The 21,746-nt window shown below is 35.3% G+C and overlaps 3 protein-coding genes and 2 pseudogenes across 3 annotated transcripts; 3 read left to right on the forward strand and 2 right to left on the reverse strand.

Annotated features, from left to right (window-relative positions):
* Positions 1 to 566: 566 nt before the first annotated feature.
* Positions 567 to 4,127, forward strand: LOC116115996 (LRR receptor-like serine/threonine-protein kinase RPK2). Its single transcript, XM_031402111.1, has one exon. It carries the CDS (start codon positions 738 to 740, stop codon positions 4,095 to 4,097), a length of 3,360 nt encoding a protein of 1,119 aa, XP_031257971.1. The 5' UTR covers positions 567 to 737; the 3' UTR covers positions 4,098 to 4,127.
* A 221-nt stretch (positions 4,128 to 4,348) lies between these two features.
* On the forward strand, positions 4,349 to 9,106 carry LOC116115991 (annotated as a pseudogene).
* A 1,221-nt stretch (positions 9,107 to 10,327) lies between these two features.
* LOC116115992 lies at positions 10,328 to 12,668 on the forward strand (annotated as a pseudogene).
* A 126-nt stretch (positions 12,669 to 12,794) lies between these two features.
* Positions 12,795 to 15,114, reverse strand: LOC116115994 (glucose-1-phosphate adenylyltransferase large subunit 2, chloroplastic/amyloplastic-like). Its single transcript, XM_031402109.1, has 11 exons — positions 15,106 to 15,114; positions 14,987 to 15,042; positions 14,746 to 14,839; positions 14,519 to 14,631; positions 14,239 to 14,311; positions 13,995 to 14,075; positions 13,825 to 13,911; positions 13,627 to 13,731; positions 13,285 to 13,391; positions 13,067 to 13,127; positions 12,795 to 12,976 (listed from the first exon to the last, which is right to left on the reverse strand). Exons 1-11 carry the CDS (start codon positions 15,112 to 15,114, stop codon positions 12,875 to 12,877), a joined length of 888 nt encoding a protein of 295 aa, XP_031257969.1. The 3' UTR covers positions 12,795 to 12,874.
* A 572-nt stretch (positions 15,115 to 15,686) lies between these two features.
* Positions 15,687 to 19,703, reverse strand: LOC116115998 (glucose-1-phosphate adenylyltransferase large subunit 1-like). Its single transcript, XM_031402113.1, has 16 exons — positions 19,646 to 19,703; positions 19,085 to 19,464; positions 18,817 to 18,939; positions 18,537 to 18,710; positions 18,308 to 18,400; positions 18,043 to 18,126; positions 17,879 to 17,934; positions 17,638 to 17,731; positions 17,411 to 17,523; positions 17,131 to 17,203; positions 16,887 to 16,967; positions 16,717 to 16,803; positions 16,519 to 16,623; positions 16,177 to 16,283; positions 15,959 to 16,019; positions 15,687 to 15,868 (listed from the first exon to the last, which is right to left on the reverse strand). The coding sequence occupies exons 2-16, from the start codon at positions 19,322 to 19,324 to the stop codon at positions 15,767 to 15,769; spliced, it is 1,593 nt and encodes a 530-aa protein (XP_031257973.1). The 5' UTR covers positions 19,325 to 19,464; positions 19,646 to 19,703; the 3' UTR covers positions 15,687 to 15,766.
* Positions 19,704 to 21,746: the final 2,043 nt, after the last annotated feature.

Genomic DNA, 21,746 nt, shown 5'->3' on the forward strand with positions numbered 1-21,746 from the left:
TATCAACAACTCAATCAAATAATTTATAGAATTTAGAAGGTTAAGAAAAAAAAAAAAAAAAATTGGTGTCATTTACCTAATTAATATTGAAAGATATAGTTTATCAATTGATTAGATGTGATAGAGTCAACTTTGGTAAAATTCAATATGCATACAGGACAAATTTGGTGTTGAGTACAGGTGAAAAAACAATTATAATATATTATTATTGTTAACTAATATGAGAATTAAAATTTGTCACTTTCATATGATTATGATCCTCTCTGTCTGGTTAAATCATGCGATTTTATCCAAGAGCAGGAGTATCATAATCTTAATAAGATTACGCGCACAGTATCGTTATTAATTTAATAAGGTAATAAAATCAAGATTAGAAGATAAGAATCAGAGAATGTTTGAAAGAAAAGAAACTTAGAAATGTAGTGACAACATACAAGACTTAAAAGTAGTGTACAGGGTTGGCATTTGGATTTTGGCAAACACAAAAAAGCACTTCCATTTTAACACCTTTATTTCGTTGTTGTGTACATCATCATACTCTACATAAATACTTGTCTCTCTGTACTTCTGACGGTTCACTGTCACTCTTTACACACATCCAACTCCACACTTCTTCACTACTTCACTTCTGCAAAGTTTCCTCACACTGTTTCTTTCCATGACAAACCATAGTTTCTTGCTTCTTTTCTAAGCTTTGGCTTCTTCTTCTTCTCTTTATAGTCCCCACAATTCTCAAAATGACAAAGAAATTACAAGAATATAATCATCATAAGCAAGGTCACCTTCTGTTACTTCATAAATCTTGGTATTTTCTTCTTTTTATCCAAGTTATTTGCAGTTTAGTGGCTTTGGCTTTAGCGGATGTTGTGGATAAAGATAAAAATGCATTACTTCAGCTCAAATCTGCCATTATTGAAGACCCACTAGGGTTAACTTCTAATTGGAACCCTAAAGACACGGACTTTTGTTCTTGGTATGGTGTTACCTGTGACCCAGTTTCTCGTCGAGTTACTGCTCTCAACCTGTCCTCTGATCTCAACCATACTTGCTCTCTACTTTCTCTTTCAGCTACTGGAGGTAACTTTTCTTTACCCTTTTCTTGCCGGCGTGAGAGGGTTGCCAATAATTCTTCATCAAAATTGAAAGGACAGTTGTCACCTGCAATTGGCGGTCTTACTCAACTCAGGGTTTTATTACTTGGGTTTAATGGGTTCTTTGGAGAGTTGCCTCTGGAAATTGGCCGGCTTTCTCTATTGGAGATTCTTGATTTGGGGTTTAATGCTTTTTATGGACCTATACCACTCACTCTTCAAAATTGTACTTCTTTACGGGTCATTAATCTTTCTGGGAATCAACTTAACGGAACAATTCCAGAATTTTTTGGTCATTTTACAGGTTTGCAAGTTGTGTCTTTATGGTTTAATTTCTTAAGTGGTTCAATTCCCCAGGAATTGGGTGAAAATTGTGGAAGTCTTGAGCATATTCATTTAGCTGGTAATTTACTTTCTGGTTCCATTCCTTCAAACTTGGGGAATTGCATTGAGCTGCGGTCGTTAATATTGTCTTCAAATAGGTTGCAAGATGATATTCCTGCGAGTTTTGGTCAACTCTTGAATCTTGAAGTTCTGGATTTGTCCCAGAATTGCTTAAGTGGTGTTGTGCCGCCAGAGTTGGGCAACTGTAAGCAGTTAAAAGTGCTTGTGCTGAAAAATAGCTATGACCCTCTGTTTTCAAGAGATAATGATAGTTTGCCAATTCAGCCGGTGGTTGAGGGGGAAAAGGATTTTAACTTTTTTGACGGGCTATTGCCAGATAGTATTACTAGACTGCCAAATCTTAGTGTACTCTGGGCACCCAGCATAAATTTGGAGGGGACTTTTCCACAGAACTGGGAATCGTGTTCTAAATTGGAGATGCTAAACTTAGCACAAAATTTCTTTACAGGACAAATACCAGCATCATTCGGTAAATGTAAGAACTTGTACTTTCTTGATTTGAGCTCTAACAACTTGACTGGGTTAGTTCCTGAAGAAATTTCTGTGCCATGCATGGTTTTCTTTAATGTTAGTCAGAATTTTTTGTCCGGAGATATTCATAAATTTTCTCACGGTGAATGTTCTAAGATGTATGTGAATTTGTCAATGTCACATGTGGACTTCCTTGGTCTTTATAAGTCTTTCTTCTACAGTAATGCGCTCAAGACCATTGCCCCTTTGGCTTCTCCTTCCAATGGTTTGGTTGTATTGCATGATTTTAGCAGCAATCTGTTCACTGGCCCACTTCCTCCCCTTTTAATTCATTCTGATGATTTCCCTAGTAAGCCTTTCTATGGTTTTTGGTTTGGTGGGAACAACCTTAAGGGAAATATTTCAACATATTCATTTGATCTGTGCCGCAGTTTGGATGGCCTGATCTTCGATATTGGTAAAAACAAAATTATAGGTGAACTTCCTTTGGATATGGGCAGCCATTGTAGATGTATGAAATTTCTGAGCTTGGCAGGAAATGAATTTGTTGGTCAGGTTCCTAAGACTTTTGCTAACTTGGATTCCCTAGTTAACCTTAATCTCAGTAGAAATCAATTGCAAGGTGTCATACCGTCCTATATTGGTAAGCTGAAGAACTTGAAGTATTTTTCTTTGTCCAGTAATAACTTTACTGGTGCTATACCTCAAGAGTTAGTTCAGCTGACATCATTGGAGGTTTTGGAACTTTCTTGGAATTCTTTCTGTGGGGAGATACCACCTGATTTGATCAAACTTGAGAACCTTAATATTTTGAGGTTAGATCATAACAACTTCACTGGAAAAATACCCACTGGCTTCAGTACCACAGCTTCACTCTCACTGTTCGATGTGTCTTTCAACAATTTGTCTGGACCTGTCCCTCAAAACTCCAATTTAATAAAATGCGAAAATGTGCAAGGAAATCCCAATCTTCAACCGTGTCATGATGATCCTTCATCCTCTGAGTGGGAGCAGCAACATTCTGGTGGTATTTCCCAACAAGATGCTAATTCTCCGACTGGAAGCATGCAGAGAAACAGCAGTGTGTTAAATCCTATAGAAATTGCCTCCATCACATCAGCCACAATCATCTTTTCTGTGCTTGTAGCCTTGGTGCTCCTCCTTGTATGTATGAAGAAATTTTCATGCAATTCTGTGGCTGATCGTGGTTCAGTAAGGAAAGAGGTTGTAATTTTCCACAATATTGGTGCGCAGCTGACATATGAAAATGTTGTTAGGGCTACTGCTGGTTTCAATGTTCAAAACTGCATTGGAAGTGGAGGGTTTGGAGCCACATACAAGGCTGAGATCAGTCCAGGAGTTGTAGTGGCAGTGAAGCGGCTTTCAGTTGGGCGGTTTCAAGGTGATCAACAGTTTGATGCTGAGATCAAAACACTTGGAAGAGTGCAGCATCCTAACCTTGTAACATTGATAGGTTACCATGTCAGTGAGGGAGAAATGTTCCTAATCTACAACTACTTGCCTGGTGGCAATCTAGAAAAATTCATCCAGGAACGATCAAGGAGGAATGTGGAATGGAGTATGCTGCACAAGATTGCCTTGGATGTTGCACGTGCCCTAGCTTATTTACATGATGAGTGTGTCCCTAGGGTATTGCATCGTGATATCAAACCAAGCAACATATTACTGGATAATAACTTAAATGCATATCTTTCTGATTTTGGCCTTGCAAGACTTTTGGGTACTTCGGAGACACATGCTACAACTGATGTAGCAGGGACTTTTGGTTATGTTGCTCCTGAATATGCAATGACATGCCATGTTTCTGATAAGGCAGATGTGTATAGTTATGGTGTTGTCCTTCTTGAATTAATATCTGACAAGAAGGCTTTGGATCCATCATTCTCTTCCTTTGGAAATGGTTTCAATATAGTGGCTTGGGCAAGTATGCTACTCCTTCAGGGGCGGCCTAGTGAGTTTTTCACAGCTGGGCTATGGGACAGTGGACCCCATGATGATCTGATTGAGATGCTTCATTTGGCTATTACATGTACTGCTGAATCTCGTTCTACCAGACCTTTTATGAGGCAAGTTGCCCAGCGGTTAAAGCAGATTCAACCCCCATCTTAGTGGAAGTTATTAAGATACCCACTTCTGTAAGTTAACACTATCAATCTAATGATTTGTAGTTCACCATTGGTTTTATCACTGATTTTAAGCTACATTTCCTGTAGAGAATCCAATAGAGGTAGCCTTGTGATATTTTGTCGTCAATTCTTTTCATTTTAAAATATTTGTTATCTTTGATGAAAGCTGCTTATTCAGTGTACCACGTTTCTATTCTACTCGTGTGATTGTGAAGCCTTCTTGATTTCATATACCAACACCATGACTTCCAGCATAGAGTTTTTATTTTTTGCTTGGATTGTGTTGATGCAAAGCAACAAGTATGAGTTTCACCAAATTTCATTTTTGATGGCAGTTGTTGCTTCAGGTAAAGATTAAATTATGTAATTGACTGTAGAATCATTTCAATTCATTTAATTTCTCCGGTATATTGTTTTTGGAATTTTTTTTGAGATTTCGCTCTAGTAATAGTCTCTTTAAGAAAGTTTTCTATTATTTATGACAAGACGAGTATATTTTAGTACTGAATTTACCAGAAATGCATATCCTCTGAACGAACATGGCTGTTGCTCTCACCATTCCCTGCCCTGGGGATTTTGATTTTGATTTAGTGGAAATCTTCTTGGTAGGTACGTGTTTCTGCAATAGAATTGATAGCACTTGAAATTATTGATTGATTAGTTATTATCCAATTAAATCATGGATTTAAACCCTCTGCCTTCATAAAATTGTGTATTGGCGTATGCTTGGAATCATTCCTTGGTTGCTTATTTGACATATGACAGTGATGAATTAAACTTATATCTGCTTAGCTCTGATTGTGCTTCTGAAATATCATTTGATCTCTTCCCCACAATTATATCAAATGCTATTGGGTGTGTACAGCTTTGTCCGAATCATAAATTGGGCTGCTGGATGAATGTTGACATGTATGGGTTTAGTAATTAGATAGGAGTTGGGCTGCTACAAGGAACTCCACTGGAGTATCATCAACAAGGCCTTGGCGTTACCTACAATAACAGCCAAGAGAATAATGGTGCTAATTAATACACCTTTAATAAGATTAAACCATATACAACTCTCTTAATTGTAGTATTTTGACCTTAAATTTAACTGATTACAAATTCACACGCAGCACCTGTTTTACTGATAGTAAGACCAAGATAGATGCCATTGCCAGTGGATGGCTTCACGTGCAGCAGCAATCTTTGCTGTCACGGACTCAACTCACAACATTTGATAAAGAGCTTTTTATAAGTTCCAAGAATCATCATAAAGCATGGTTTCCATCAGTTTGCATACAAACTTTTTCAATTATACAGTGGTCCATGTTGAATTTTAACCAATTCAAGTATTAAGAAAATGGTGAGACGTATATAAATGAAGAAAAGAAAAATCAAAGGCAAAAAGTGATATGGTTAGAGCTGCTATTACTGATGGGGTAATCAAACACAATCCCACAACAAATCGTCCTCCTTTTTCCAGTAATGCCATACAAAAAACAAAATTTGGTTGCCATAGAACCGTTAACGGTGGCATATATAGGTTTCTTGTCTCAGTCAATCTTGAACAATAAACACGCCATCTCTCAGAGAGAGGTTGGCTTAATGGTGGTTATAGACTTTTAGTATTATTTCAAATGTGGCTATCTGCATTTCCAAACCTGTTGATTCATTGGCATCAATATCAAACACGTCAAAGACTTAGCTTTTATCCTGCATTAAATACAAATGTAGTGATGAAACTTTGAAAGTTTAAACCACTGAGTTTTGCATAATCCTAAGTTGAAGAGTCTCTGTTTAAACCCTGAGCGCGCTATGATCACCCCCCTATTGAACTCTCTTTCACATGAACCACACAACTTTTAACATTATTGCCGTGAGTGTATATATATATATATACATAGATGAATGATTAAATTTTCATGGTTGTTTTCAAGAACTAGGCTTTGTAATACCAGAAGCTGAGAAATATGGAGTGTATTTGATCTTAAGCTTAGTGAATAACTACAACGATTATGGAGGAAGACGACAGTATGTTAAGTGGGTGACGGAACGTGGTCAGTCTTTGAAGAATGAAGATGAGTTTTACACAAATCATGTCGTCAAAGAATACTACAAGAACCATGTCAAGGTGAATTTTCTCTCTAATTAATGAGTTTGATTATTTTTAATTCTAAGAATATAATTGAAAATGGTTTTGAAATCACTTTTGCGCATAGGATAAAAGACTTGAAATAATTAAAATTAATGCGGACGTGACAATCGTGTAGGCCGTATTGACGAGAACCAACTTGATAAATGGTGTGGGTACAAAGATGATCCCACCATTTTTTCATGGGAACTCATGAATGAACCTAGTTGCTCAAGCTGACCTGTAATAGCTACTTCCTACTCAAATACTCTTAAAATATATATAATAAAATACATATCAAATAGTATCAAGAGTTGGGCCCAAAATTTTCTTTTATTAAATATATACATTCGTTACACAAAATTTGTATGATGTACAAAAGTTATAAAAAACATGGTGGACAGTGTAACCACTTCCCCTCGCGTGCCGAAATCCATCTGACCGTGTCCTCACCTAGATCCTGCAAAACATAGGAAACAACGGGGTGAGCATTAAAACAATGCTCAGTAAGTAAATCCTCAACTCATCTAACTCCGTAACTCTCTCTAATTCTTTCCTTACAATTCTAATTTACTCTCTCTTTTATACTTCTCTCTATTTTCTCTTTCTCATAACTCTTTGCTACTAACTCTCTTTTGCAAGTCACGGCCTCATCTTACCGGAGGCACGGTTGGGACTCGCTCCCGCTCTCCGTGACTTTTACTCATTCTCAGCCGATCAGACTCGGTTATGCATGGATTCGGAACCTTTGGCTATGTGAGTATATAATCTCTCTCTCGGGTACTCTCGAGTATAGTCCTCATCTGCATGCACTCTCGCGGGCTACACCACTTTTCTCTTTCATACTCATGCCGCTCTCTCAATGCAGTGTACATGCGGGAATACTCTACCCATTACTCACAGGTTCCCCATCGCACAACCTACTCTATTCTTTTATTTAACACTACTTTCTCTTTGTTCTCTAGTGCTCATTCTCTCTTTCTCTTTACTCTTAAAGTAGCTTATACTCAAATTCTCTACTATTTCTTAAGCTACTTCTTAAGTGCATAAATAATGCGTATGGACGGCTCATGCTCACTAATGCACTTATGAAATGTCAATATGCAATGTTGCAAGAATTAAGGTTTACTAATCATACTCATACTTCTCTTAGGCATTTCATCAAACAACTCATGTGCATATAAAAACTCTATTATAATTACTACTCTACTTCATTCTGTAGCCATCCAAAATGGGAGAAAACTCCCTCATATAACCATAGTCCCTGTCAAGAAAAGCACTTCCAAAAAGGGTTTACACAAAATCTCTCAAACTTCATCTCAATTTCCATCTCTCAATACACATTAAAACACTTCTCATACATTAAGTGTATCCAACAACCATAAAATAGATACTCATCTCAACTCAATTTCTCAACAAGCATAATACATATTTATACATACATACATCTCTACTCAAAGGCTTTTTCAAATCTCAACTTGGTTGGATTTACTTACCTTGTGAATAAGTGACTTCTCTATCACTTCTCCTTCCCCTTGTTGTCTTGTCTTCTCTCTACAACTTTGAACAATAACAATAACAACAATATAAGACTTCAATATAACTATAAGCAAACACACATCTAAAGCAAGAATCCTTACCTTAGGATGCTTTAGATTAAATCTCTACTGAAATTACCCAAAAGCTCCTTAAAACTCCTTAGAAAGTCTTGGAAGATTGAATGGAGGATTGAGAGAAATTAGAGAATGGGTATGGCAGTGGAAATGAGTGAAATGAAGAGTTTTCTACACTTAACCCTTTTTAGCTCATATTATAACCATCATTTCCCATTTTGCCCTTGCTCTTCCTTAGAAATCCCATCTATATCCTTTGATTCATTACACTCACACCCCCACACTAACCTATTCTCCATGAAATTTCCTTACATTTCACTCCCCACTTTTCCAGCTAATTAGGGGTAGAATGGTCATTTTACCCCTATGGAGAATTCTCTAGAAATCTCAAAAAACTTTTCTGTCGTCCTGTCGCCGCGGCGAAGCAACTTTCGTCACCCCGGCGAAAACTTACAGAGCTGACATCGCCATTACAAAGCCAACGTCGCCGCGGCGAAGACTGTTCTTCCAAAATTCCTCAAGTCCCAACCAATTTCAAGGCAAACACTCAACCAACTCAACATACAAACTCAATTAAATTTGGATCAATGAACATTTAAGTAATAGAACAAATCTTAACTACGTACCTCAAGTGGGGCGTTACACGACCCCTCCGGAAGGCAACTCCAGGTTAATTTCTCTTTCATGCACAAACAATATTGTATCGCTAATTTACGTAGATTAAATTCTTAAATGTTTTATCATTTTATGGGATTGTTGACTTTTTTCTTTTGAATATTTTAACAGGAGTGGATCAGAGAAATGGCAGCACATGTTAAATCCATCGATAAATTTCATCTACTGGAAATAGGGCTTGAACGTTTCTATGGAGAATCAATTCAAAGCAGGAAGCAATACAATCCTAATAGTTATCGGGACTGATTTCATTACCAATAATCAAATCCCAGAAATCGATTTCGCAACTATTCATATTTACCCCGAGCAATGGTAATATTAATATGTCAAGAAAAACATCATCCTAATTGTTTTCATAATTTGTAATAGTAAAAATCGTCTATCACAAATTATGAATGGTAGGTTATCACCTAATTCTAGTGATAAGGCCCAATAAGCTTTTGTGGATAGATGGGTACAAGCTCATATCCAAGACTTTATTCACTCCTTAAGAAAACACTCATTATTGGTGAATTTGGGAAATCTGATAAATTTCCTGGATATAGCATTGAGAAGAGGAACAATTATTTCATACTAATGCATCTTGATTGACGATTTTTGGAGAAAAAATGTTTGTTCGTAAAAAAATGACAAAGCTTTTTCATAGTCGATAATTGTACATCTAAATTCTAATGCATAAAGATACTTATATTTTTTAACGCAAAAAATAAATAAATAAATAAATAGTATAGTAAGTCATAATTTAAGGAAATTGGAAAAAATTTTATATTAAGATTGTTCTCTTTTTATCAAAGCCCAACGGCTCGAAAAAGATTCAATGCTTATGCAATAAATGTTTTAAAAGTTTATTTTTTGGCCATGAGTTAATGAGAACCCATTTAGTTGGAACTCCCAAAAGTTGCAGTACATATTTAAAATTTAATCACTAATAACAAAAAATAATAAATTAAACAAACAATCATTTAATGAGCTAATTATTGATACACAAAAATTCATGCCTGTGAACAACAATTGTTAATTACCATATTTCCTTAATTAATATTAATTATTGTAGACAATAAAATCTACGGTTCATTCGGAAAGGACTAAAATCATGTGATAATTGAGCCACTGAAAATTTGATGGACCTACACAAAGAAGAAAAGATAATGTGAAGGCTTGGGTGACACCGGATTGGTGTCTGTCGTAGGCTTTCTGACGCTCAAATCAGTGAGATTGAAGATATTTTAGTGAAAGCTGGGAGTGGGAAAGGTTACTGGAATAATGCGGCTAGGGCTAGACTAATACAAAGCGGCCAAAGCCTGGCTTTGCAATGGTTGAGAGTGATAAAGTTAGTTGGAACTAAGCTTTACGACGGGAGAGGCGGTGATTCTTGGGAGCAAGAACTTTGAGAGCTAAGTGTTATGTGTTATTGACTGCCTAATGAGAGGGTTTGCCCCTGCTTATATAGTGAACTCAAGAGGTTGGAATTCTAGTAGAACTCTAAGTCCTACTTGGTAGATGAGTCTCAATTAGAAAGGAAGCATTATCACTTGCCTTTATCAGATTAGGCTTACCATTTCAAGTAAGATTTAGGATCTTGACTGAAGTTGAAAGTAAATAGGATTCTAATTCCTATTTTGAACTGTTGTGGGCTAATGGGCTGAAACCCAATTTAGCTTAATTTATAGGATAGCCTAACTCATAAAGTGGTTAGTTCACAAGGTGGATTTAAACATAAGCCCAACCTGAATTGGGCTGAGACCTTGGACTGTAATATGTTTATTTCGTTATTAGGCCTAGTTAGACCCAATACAATTTTTGACCTATACAATGTTCTTTACAGCCGATCCATCTACAAGGGTCAAGGTCACATCAGTATTCCAACAAGCCTCTAAATATGTCATGAATATTGCAAGAACTTGGGCTTTTAGCGATGGTGGTTATAGACCGCTTCAGTATTCTCCTGGTTCATACAATGAAGATATGTTTTAAGGTGCTTAATTTCTTTACTAAAAATTCCTTCTTTTTATCATATATATATATATATATATGAAAAATGATAGAGTTACCGAATTCGTACACCGAATGACGTGGTAAAATCCTGATCGTCAATTAATATTAACTTATAATGAATCAACGGTCAGGATTGCGTCACGTCATTCGGTACACGAATTCGGTGTACATCCTTCGGTAACTGTAGTATTACTCTATATGTATACACACACACGAAGTATTAAATTTTCATGGTTATTTTCACAGACCGGACTTTGTAATATCATAAGCTGAGAAATATAGAGTTTATTTGATCTTAAGCTTAGTGAATAACTACAATGATTATGGAGGAAGACAACAGTATGTTAAGTGGGGGACGAAACATGGTCAGTCTCGGAAGAATGAAGATGAGTTTTACACAAATCTTGTTGTCAAAGAATACTACAAGAACCATGTCAGGGTGAATTTTCTCTCTCATTAATGAGTTCAATTATTTTTAATTCTATGAACATAATTGAAAATGGTTTTGAAATCACTTTTGCGCATAGTATATAAGTCTTGAAATAATTAAAATTAACGTGGATGGGACAATCGTGCAGGCCTTGCTGATGAGAACCAACTCGATAATTGGTGTAGCGTATAAAGATGATCCCACCATCTTTTCATGGGAACTCATGAATGAACCTCGTTGCTCAAGTGACCCCTCCGGAAGGCAACTTTAGGTTAATTTCTCTCTCATGCATAAACACTATATTATATTGCTAATTTACGTAGATTAGGCAGCACATGTTAAATCCATCGATAAATTTCATATACTGGAAATAGGGTTTGAAAGTTTCTATGGAGAATCAATTCAAAACATGAATCAATACAATCTTAACAGTTATCCTATTGGGACTGATTTCATTGCCAATAATCAAATCCCAGAAATCGATTTCGCAACTATTCATATTTATCCCAACCAATGGTAATATATCAAGAAAAGCATCATTCTAATTATCTTCATAATTTATAATTGTGAAAATCGTCTCTCACAATTTATGAATGACAGGTTTTCGCCTAATTCCAGTGATGAGGCCTAACAAGCTTTTGTGGATAGATGGATACAAGCTCGTATCCAAGACTCTAATTCACTCCTTAAGAAACCACTCATTACTGTTGAAATTGGGAAAATTGATAAATTTCCTGGATATAGCATTGAGAAAAAGGAACAATTATTTCGGGCGTATATACAATACAGTTTTCATTACGGCAAAAGTTGAGGGCTCATGTGTGGGTGGGCTTTTTTGGCAACTCATGGTCCCAACAATGAATAAGTTTGGTGATGGCTATCAAGTCATTCTGAAGGAGAGCCCAACAACTACCAATATCATCGCTGAACAATCTCTCAAGCTGCGGGTGTGTTTGGCACACTATTTTTTTCTATCCTGTTGTACTATCCTATCCTAAGAAATTAATTACTTTTCTATTCAACTCAAAATCCAATCATATTCTATTCTACTTAAAATATTTAATAATTACATTTCTCAATAAAAGTTTAAAAATTAACAAAAGCATCCCCATCCACCCAAGCCACTATCACTCGACAGCCAGCGTCGGTGCCGTAACGATGCAAGATCGACTGGATCTGACCGGTCGTGCATCGATCTATTCATTTCAGGCCAGATCTACGACAAAAAATCTGACCTTTGATAGCCAGATTTGGCCGTTGACGATGGCCATACCTTGGCCATCGTTTGGCCGTCATCAACAACCATATTTTTTGCTATAGATCTAGCCGTTTCCAGCCAAATTAGTGCACGACATGCCAGATCCAACCAGTCATGTACTATTCCGACGACTTTCAACCACCGTTCGACAGTGGTGGCCAGTTGCCCGTAATTATTGGGTGGGTGGTGGTATTTTTGGTAATTTAGAAACTTTTTATTGTGAGAAGTGTTTAGTTAAATTAACAAATATAGGGAGTTAAAAAGGAATCTAAATATTTTAAGAAAATATTTTCCAAACACACATTATCAACATCCTATCCGATTTCATTAAATAATATTCTATTATAGAATGCTATTCTGAAAAGTAAAACAAACAGACTGGCACCCATGAAATAAAATTTGCCGAGTTTGTAATTTATAAGGCAAATATCCAGTCAATCAAGAAAAATGATCATGTTGATTTAGCTTGAAAACATAAGAGAGATAACATAAGAGATTATTGATAGATTTTCTTAACTCAAAAATTCACATGGCAAAATCCAGAGGAAGAATTTGGAGAAATTTCATTTGCTTTTCTAAAAGTTCCATAACCCAGTCCTCCACAGAATGAAGTGGTGATATATACATATCTATGCACCCCTGATGTTCCTCATTGCCATATCTTTGTTCAATTATCTTAAATGATCGTCCCATCTTTTATTGTTGAATTTTTCAATACTACTGTAATTCCAGATCGAATGTAGAATCCTTCAGATGGTCTCTCTGCCTCTTCCACCTTCTGCTCATACAACGTAATGATTTAATTTTGAGTTTTAACTGGATGAACGATAACTAGAGGGGAACAAATAAAGAAAATTTTATAACTTACATCCTTGTTTGCAATTATCACATTCTTTCCAATTCTTGCATTCTTGTCAATTATACAATTCCTGTATCAAAGAGAGATTCGAAATCATATGATTAATGTGTGATCATGACTTTCATGTTTAGGATTTCTCGTTTACTTTAATTGATTTTTCTTTTTTCATTTTACACTAAATATTATAGGGAAATGCCTTGTTGATTTTTAAGTGAAAGAAACTTAACGTAATTTTGGTATCTCTTCCAATGCCAACTGGAACTTTGCCTTGTGCCAAAAGAGCTGCTATTTCCACCTCAGTTTGGTAATAGTCAGCACCCATCATCATGGTATCCTGTTAGATGTAACCGTAAAATATGATACCAAAGAAGCAAGCAGTAATCCTCTACCAATTGGATTCAATGGACTAAACAAACTACTTTTGACTCTTGAAGGACGACCACACTTCAAAAAATTTAATACAAGTATAAGCAAATTCAGAACTTTTAATGAATTGAACAAGATCTAGATAGATATTGCTGTCCTCTGAATAATAGAAATGATGAAAGAGAACAAGGAATAAAGGTTACCTTTAGCTCCACACCATACTCCAGTCTTGAACGAATCCCCACAATGGAATGTTCCACACTGCACTCCCTCAAAAAGCACCCATGCGAAACTATAGAATCTTTAACCTGTAATAACAAACAGGGGTTATAAGGTCTCGAGACTCTCGACCTGTGGCGCCATAACATCTTAAACGGTATGGTACTAAGTTGAAATTATACCTGGCATTTCTCTATTTTTGTTGGAGGTAGAAAACGAGGAGATGTGAAAATTGGTTTGGATGGATCAAAGAATTGGAACTTGGGAGGCTTCAGAAAAAAGAGAATAAAAGCATCATACTAACTTGTTTTAGACAAGAAAAGACAACTGGCAGAGAATGTAAAAGAACTACCTGATCAGTCAAGGATAAATTTGCATCAAAGAAGGATTTAATAGTCCCGATATCTTCCCAGTAGCCATTGTATAGATACGCCTATCATGAAAGGAAAGATATAAAAGTGCTTGAGATGCTTTCTGTTATAATAATAGGAAACGGGAGCTCAATGCAAACTAGTACATGCATACATGTCAAATCATCCTATTCTCATCATCAAATTATTAATTAATTAAAACTTCTGCTAGATTCAAGATTCTACCTGAACATTAAAATCTTTTGCAGCCATCGGAATTACTTCTGACCCAAAATCATTGGCCTCTGGATAATGCCACCTGTAGAAGAAAAAATAAATTTAAGAGAAATAGGCATTATTCCTGTCAGCAGTCCACTTATATTCAATGACAAAAAAAAATCATTTAACCTTCATAATAACTCTGCTTATGTTTCTGCTAACTATTAAAGCAAGGAAAAACATACAAGATAAAAATGTGTGGATACTACATGTCATCACTAAAACTTGGCAAAAAATGTAAAAAAACCTCAGAAGCTTCAATAGAACTTCTGTCTTGAACAGATATACACCCATTGATGCAATGTATGGGGTATTCTTTGCTTCTTGAGCTGATAGTCCTAGAATAGTGGTGTCTACTTGCTGAGACAAAAAAAAAAAAATTTCAATCAGCTTCAATCTAGTTTCCATGGACTACTCATTCAGTAACGGATTTCTTTAGATGTTAATTTAAGGAAAAGTGGACAGGTTAACAACCATAGATCTCAAACTTTCACCCTTGGGTTTCTCTAGAAACTGCCTGATCCTTCCTGTTTCATCAATCTTCACCAACCCAAAATCCGAGGCACGACTGCAGGAAAGAAGACATTAAAAGGAACTTCAACCAAGTAATTGAAAAGCAATTATATCTTTCTAGGACGGATTGCACTCTTTTGCAAGCTATTGGTACATGCTCAATCAAAATTGGGTCTATTATGATATATAAATAATTAATTACCTGTTATCTACGGGAAGACAAGAAACTGATATATCAGCACCTGAATCAATGTGATGCTGCGAACAGAGATCATGTTTTTCAAAACAATGAACAGATTTGGCCGTTGACGATGGCCATACCTTGGCCATCGTTTGGCCGTCATCAACAACCATATTTTTTGCTATAGATCTAGCCGTTTCCAGCCAAATTAGTGCACGACATGCCAGATCCAACCAGTCATGTACTATTCCGACGACTTTCAACCACCGTTCGACAGTGGTGGCCAGTTGCCCGTAATTATTGGGTGGGTGGTGGTATTTTTGGTAATTTAGAAACTTTTTATTGTGAGAAGTGTTTAGTTAAATTAACAAATATAGGGAGTTAAAAAGGAATCTAAATATTTTAAGAAAATATTTTCCAAACACACATTATCAACATCCTATCCGATTTCATTAAATAATATTCTATTATAGAATGCTATTCTGAAAAGTAAAACAAACAGACTGGCACCCATGAAATAAAATTTGCCGAGTTTGTAATTTATAAGGCAAATATCCAGTCAATCAAGAAAAATGATCATGTTGATTTAGCTTGAAAACATAAGAGAGATAACATAAGAGATTATTGATAGATTTTCTTAACTCAAAAATTCACATGGCAAAATCCAGAGGAAGAATTTGGAGAAATTTCATTTGCTTTTCTAAAAGTTCCATAACCCAGTCCTCCACAGAATGAAGTGGTGATATATACATATCTATGCACCCCTGATGTTCCTCATTGCCATATCTTTGTTCAATTATCTTAAATGATCGTCCCATCTTTTATTGTTGAATTTTTCAATACTACTGTAATTCCAGATCGAATGTAGAATCCTTCAGATGGTCTCTCTGCCTCTTCCACCTTCTGCTCATACAACGTAATGATTTAATTTTGAGTTTTAACTGGATGAACGATAACTAGAGGGGAACAAATAAAGAAAATTTTATAACTTACATCCTTGTTTGCAATTATCACATTCTTTCCAATTCTTGCATTCTTGTCAATTATACAATTCCTGTATCAAAGAGAGATTCGAAATCATATGATTAATGTGTGATCATGACTTTCATGTTTAGGATTTCTCGTTTACTTTAATTGATTTTTCTTTTTTCATTTTACACTAAATATTATAGGGAAATGCCTTGTTGATTTTTAAGTGAAAGAAACTTAACGTAATTTTGGTATCTCTTCCAATGCCAACTGGAACTTTGCCTTGTGCCAAAAGAGCTGCTATTTCCACCTCAGTTTGGTAATAGTCAGCACCCATCATCATGGTATCCTGTTAGATGTAACCGTAAAATATGATACCAAAGAAGCAAGCAGTAATCCTCTACCAATTGGATTCAATGGACTAAACAAACTACTTTTGACTCTTGAAGGACGACCACACTTCAAAAAATTTAATACAAGTATAAGCAAATTCAGAACTTTTAATGAATTGAACAAGATCTAGATAGATATTGCTGTCCTCTGAATAATAGAAATGATGAAAGAGAACAAGGAATAAAGGTTACCTTTAGCTCCACACCATACTCCAGTCTTGAACGAATCCCCACAATGGAATGTTCCACACTGCACTCCCTCAAAAAGCACCCATGCGAAACTATAGAATCTTTAACCTGTAATAACAAACAGGGGTTATAAGGTCTCGAGACTCTCGACCTGTGGCGCCATAACATCTTAAACGGTATGGTACTAAGTTGAAATTATACCTGGCATTTCTCTATTTTTGTTGGAGGTAGAAAACGAGGAGATGTGAAAATTGGTTTGGATGGATCAAAGAATTGGAACTTGGGAGGCTTCAGAAAAAAGAGAATAAAAGCATCATACTAACTTGTTTTAGACAAGAAAAGACAACTGGCAGAGAATGTAAAAGAACTACCTGATCAGTCAAGGATAAATTTGCATCAAAGAAGGATTTAATAGTCCCGATATCTTCCCAGTAGCCATTGTATAGATACGCCTATCATGAAAGGAAAGATATAAAAGTGCTTGAGATGCTTTCTGTTATAATAATAGGAAACGGGAGCTCAATGCAAACTAGTACATGCATACATGTCAAATCATCCTATTCTCATCATCAAATTATTAATTAATTAAAACTTCTGCTAGATTCAAGATTCTACCTGAACATTAAAATCTTTTGCAGCCATCGGAATTACTTCTGACCCAAAATCATTGGCCTCTGGATAATGCCACCTGTAGAAGAAAAAATAAATTTAAGAGAAATAGGCATTATTCCTGTCAGCAGTCCACTTATATTCAATGACAAAAAAAAATCATTTAACCTTCATAATAACTCTGCTTATGTTTCTGCTAACTATTAAAGCAAGGAAAAACATACAAGATAAAAATGTGTGGATACTACATGTCATCACTAAAACTTGGCAAAAAATGTAAAAAAACCTCAGAAGCTTCAATAGAACTTCTGTCTTGAACAGATATACACCCATTGATGCAATGTATGGGGTATTCTTTGCTTCTTGAGCTGATAGTCCTAGAATAGTGGTGTCTACTTGCTGAGACAAAAAAAAAAAAATTTCAATCAGCTTCAATCTAGTTTCCATGGACTACTCATTCAGTAACGGATTTCTTTAGATGTTAATTTAAGGAAAAGTGGACAGGTTAACAACCATAGATCTCAAACTTTCACCCTTGGGTTTCTCTAGAAACTGCCTGATCCTTCCTGTTTCATCAATCTTCACCAACCCAAAATCCGAGGCACGACTGCAGGAAAGAAGACATTAAAAGGAACTTCAACCAAGTAATTGAAAAGCAATTATATCTTTCTAGGACGGATTGCACTCTTTTGCAAGCTATTGGTACATGCTCAATCAAAATTGGGTCTATTATGATATATAAATAATTAATTACCTGTTATCTACGGGAAGACAAGAAACTGATATATCAGCACCTGAATCAATGTGATGCTGCGAACAGAGATCATGTTTTTCAAAACAAAAGTAAAAAAGAAAATTTTACATAAAAGATGGAAATAATAGGGCAGAGAAATAACTGAGTTAGCAGCTATGGTTAACCTGCACAAAGTCCATATAATCCATTCGATAGAGATGATCACCCGACAAAATGAGAATGTTCTCAAGGTTCCTATGCTTAGCATCCTACAAACAAAACCACAATTATGCCATCAATGTTGATAACATCATATCCATAGATGTCTTTCCGACTTTCCGTCTGGATAATTAAATAAAGACATCTCTAATCAAATAGCAATTTTCACATATATTTATTCCTGTGCATCAGCAAATAGGTCATGGATTCAAGAAGAATTAATTTACATGCCTCAAACAACCAGATGAACTGTCTTACAGCATCTGCTGTACCCTGAAACCACTTCTTCCCTGATTCACCTGGCGTTTGGGTGGCTGCTAATACCTATTACCATCAGTGAAGCAGAATCGGAATCAGAAGAATAGTAGTAGATGACAGTATCTAACCCAGTCAAATGAGAAGTTTTTAGTGGTATATAACATTTGACTATCATCTCAAGTATGAGTGCGATTCAACATACCTCCACAAAACCATCACCAAAATTCACACCATTTCCCAAATTATATGTTCGAGCAATGTGTCGGTTGAGAGATTGAGAATTGAACTGGGTAAGGATATATATCTTGTTAATTCCACTGTTGATACAATTACTCATGGGGACATCTATCAGTCTATAACATCCCCCAATTGGTACCTAAAACATCACATAAAAGATCCAGCCAAAAAAGTGAAATGGTTAAGAGGCAATTGGAGTCATTCTAATCTTAAAAGAAGCATGTAGTAGTTAAGAGTTAGCTTACGGCCGGCTTAGCTCTTCTTCCAGTAAGTGGAAAAAGTCGTGTCCCGGCTCCACCACCTAATATGATGGAGGCCACAGTCTTGGGGTCTGCTTCCTGTTTAGCAAGTACTGGTGCCTGGTAACTCTGCATTGCAAGGTCATAATCACAAAGAAACGCATATATAACTGTAATGACACAAAAACAATATATAAACTATGAGCACAGAGAAAACTAAATTCCAATTTCAATGAGATAGCTGTTGATCCAAAAACGCAGGGGTGGAAGTTACCATGAAATCTTTGGCAACATCTGCAAGAATAGAATTAACCGAGAATCGTTTCGTAATTGTGGCACATCTTTTCGTGGGAATGTTCAACTTCCGTAACTGAACACCTGATATGACGCTGTTGGGCTGCCCGGCGCCCACTTTACTACCCAAGAATGAGGAAGTTAACAACACCTTTTTATCGGGCGATGGTGATGGCATCCTTGGAGATAATGAGCTAAGTCCAGGTAACTCCATTGCCATTGTTTTCTATACGTCACTTGCTCAGGAGTTCTCTTCTTCCTTTAAACGAGTTCCAGAACAACCCTCTCTTGGCTTCTGTTGTTAGGTTGCTCTCTTGTTCTATTTGCAGGGATCACAAAACAATTGGACGCATTTCAAATCTGAAGATTTGTAATTATTGCACTCATTGGGATTAGAAATCACAAGCTCAATTTAAAAATAAATAAAATAACATAAAGAAGTTACCTCCACATCACTCGATTAACGTAGCTCGCAAATTATTCTTAAAAATGTATATTAAAAATGAAAACCAAATCAAAGAATAGAATCGAAATAGCTTACTCAATCTCACTAACAACCCATTGAAAACAGGTAATTAATCACCACATGTATTAATTCTCTACCTCTGCTTTGCTTTAATGTTGATGAACGAAATTAGATTATGTTAATGTAATATTTAGAATAAAATAAAGCTCAAGTTGCCTGCGAATATAGGAAAGAATGGCTCCAACAATCCAAAAAAAACCCGGAATTACTTTTTCTTTTTTATAAAAACTTTCATTCTTAAAACTGAGTTTAAGTTTTCGAGATTCTCAACAGCTTAGAATAAAAGCTTCTACATCCAGCATGTTAACGTTTAAGGTCGTACGTCGTTTCCCTCTCCTTGGGGTTTCCGTTTTCAACGACTAAACACATGCTACAAGTCACCAAACAATAATTAAATATAAAAATATGCACGAGAAAATTCACTCACCCTCTGACTCTCTATTCGTTGAATAAGAAGGAAACACCGACTAACATTAATCTTCATTGATTATTATGAGATTTTCAAAAAACTATTAACCAAGTGTTTGAAATATTTGCACTCCATGAGAGCTACCTTCCATTATCTTTAATTATATTAAAGAAGAAAGAGTAAAAAAAAAACTTTTTACTATTAGATTCGAGTTGTTTTATTCAGAGTAGATTCAGGAGAGCGAATCTCTCCCGCACTTTTCCAGTGACTGACTCGTCTCTTAGTTCCTAAAATGAAGGATCAATTTGAAACAGCACAACCGCTTTTATCTGTAAAATCTCCTCTGTTACGTTGAAAGGATATTTGCATTGAGAGGAAAATTCGCGAATGGAGTTGGGTATATTTAAGTCATTCGTTTGTTTACTGCAAAGTTAATGTACTACAGTCTCGTTAGGCAGGGCCGGACCCACATGGAATCACGTGGGGTCAAGTGACCCCACTTAGATTTTTTTTAAATTTTACCTCATTAAAAAAAAAAGAAACTAAATTACAAAATTACAGTAAATTAAATTAATTAAAAATTTTAACTTTCTCTAATAATATCTTTCCCTTTTTTTTTTCCCCAATCTCAACTTTTTCAATTGTCCGGCATATCTCACTCCATCTCTATAATCCCTATTTTTCTCTAATAATATATTAAAATTTATACAATCATTTAATTCTATATTTAGCCTATTTATGATGAAAGATTTACTTAGCTTTATAAATAAAATTTCTCAAACACTACAAAGAAAAAATCAAAATATTGTAAATGTTATGCGTATAGTTAAAGTGCTTAAGCAAGCTTTATAATTAATGAGAGATAGTAGATGAGAGAATTTACTTGACAAAGTTTGTTCTTTTTGTGCCAAACATGTATTGATATTCCAAATATGGATGACAAATTTTTTATTCAAGGGTGATCACAACGGAAGACTAAAGGTATCACAAACTTGCATCATTACCGTATTGAAGTATTTTATAATGTCTTATATATTCAACTTCAAGAGTTGAATAATCATTTCAATAAGGTAAACACTAAATTAGTTATTTGTTTGACATACTTATGTCCAAATAAAAATTTCGTTGCTTTTGATAAGCAAAAATTGATGTGCCTTACTGAACTTTATCTATAAGATTTTTCTAATTTAGAACTCATAACACGTGATTCTCAATTTGATATTTACATTTTGGATGTAAACTATAATATCAAATTTATGGAATTGAATGAGATTGGAGATCTTACAAGAGTGATGGTTGAAACTAAGAAGGATAGAGTGTTTTCATTAATTTATTTGTTAATAAAATTAGTATTGATTTTACTGGTTGCCACTGTTAGTGTAGATAGAACATTTTCAACAATAAATATTGTGAAGAATCGTTTGTGAAATAGAATGAGTAATTAATGGTTGAATAATGGTTTAGTTGTGTATATAAAGAAAAATGTATTTGATAGTATTGATAATAAAGTCATTATACAATATTTTCAAAAGATGAAATCTGGTCAAGAACAATTATAAACGTATTAGTTAATGAGAATTTTATTAATACAAATATTTATGTTAATTATTACTTTAACCTTTGACCTCCTAAGTTTCATTGCTTGGTCCGCCCCTGTCGTGAGATGATCATACTTAAGAAGATAACTCTGTTTATTTAAATATATGC

The sequence above is a fragment of the Pistacia vera genome, unplaced genomic scaffold (assembly GCF_008641045.1).
Source record: "Pistacia vera cultivar Batoury unplaced genomic scaffold, PisVer_v2 Contig759, whole genome shotgun sequence".
Classification (NCBI taxonomy): Eukaryota; Viridiplantae; Streptophyta; class Magnoliopsida; order Sapindales; family Anacardiaceae; genus Pistacia; species Pistacia vera.

What these genes read in the sequence shown, in the direction of transcription:
- LOC116115996 (XM_031402111.1), top strand. Translation starts at nt 738, where the DNA reads ATGACAAAGAAATTACAAGAATATAATCATCATAAGCAAGGTCACCTT.
- LOC116115994 (XM_031402109.1), bottom strand. An exon ending in GTGAAAGTTTGAGATCTATG is followed by an intron (nt 14,632 to 14,745) that starts GTTGTTAACCTG and finishes TTTTTGTCTCAG; the next exon opens with CAAGTAGACACCACTATTCT. An exon ending in CAAAAGATTTTAATGTTCAG is followed by an intron (nt 14,076 to 14,238) that starts GTAGAATCTTGA and finishes CTTTCATGATAG; the next exon opens with GCGTATCTATACAATGGCTA.
- LOC116115998 (XM_031402113.1), bottom strand. Translation starts at nt 19,324, where the DNA reads ATGGCAATGGAGTTACCTGGACTTAGCTCATTATCTCCAAGGATGCCA. An exon ending in TGTCTTCCCGTAGATAACAG is followed by an intron (nt 17,732 to 17,878) that starts GTAATTAATTAT and finishes TCTTTCCTGCAG; the next exon opens with TCGTGCCTCGGATTTTGGGT. An exon ending in GTGAAAGTTTGAGATCTATG is followed by an intron (nt 17,524 to 17,637) that starts GTTGTTAACCTG and finishes TTTTTGTCTCAG; the next exon opens with CAAGTAGACACCACTATTCT.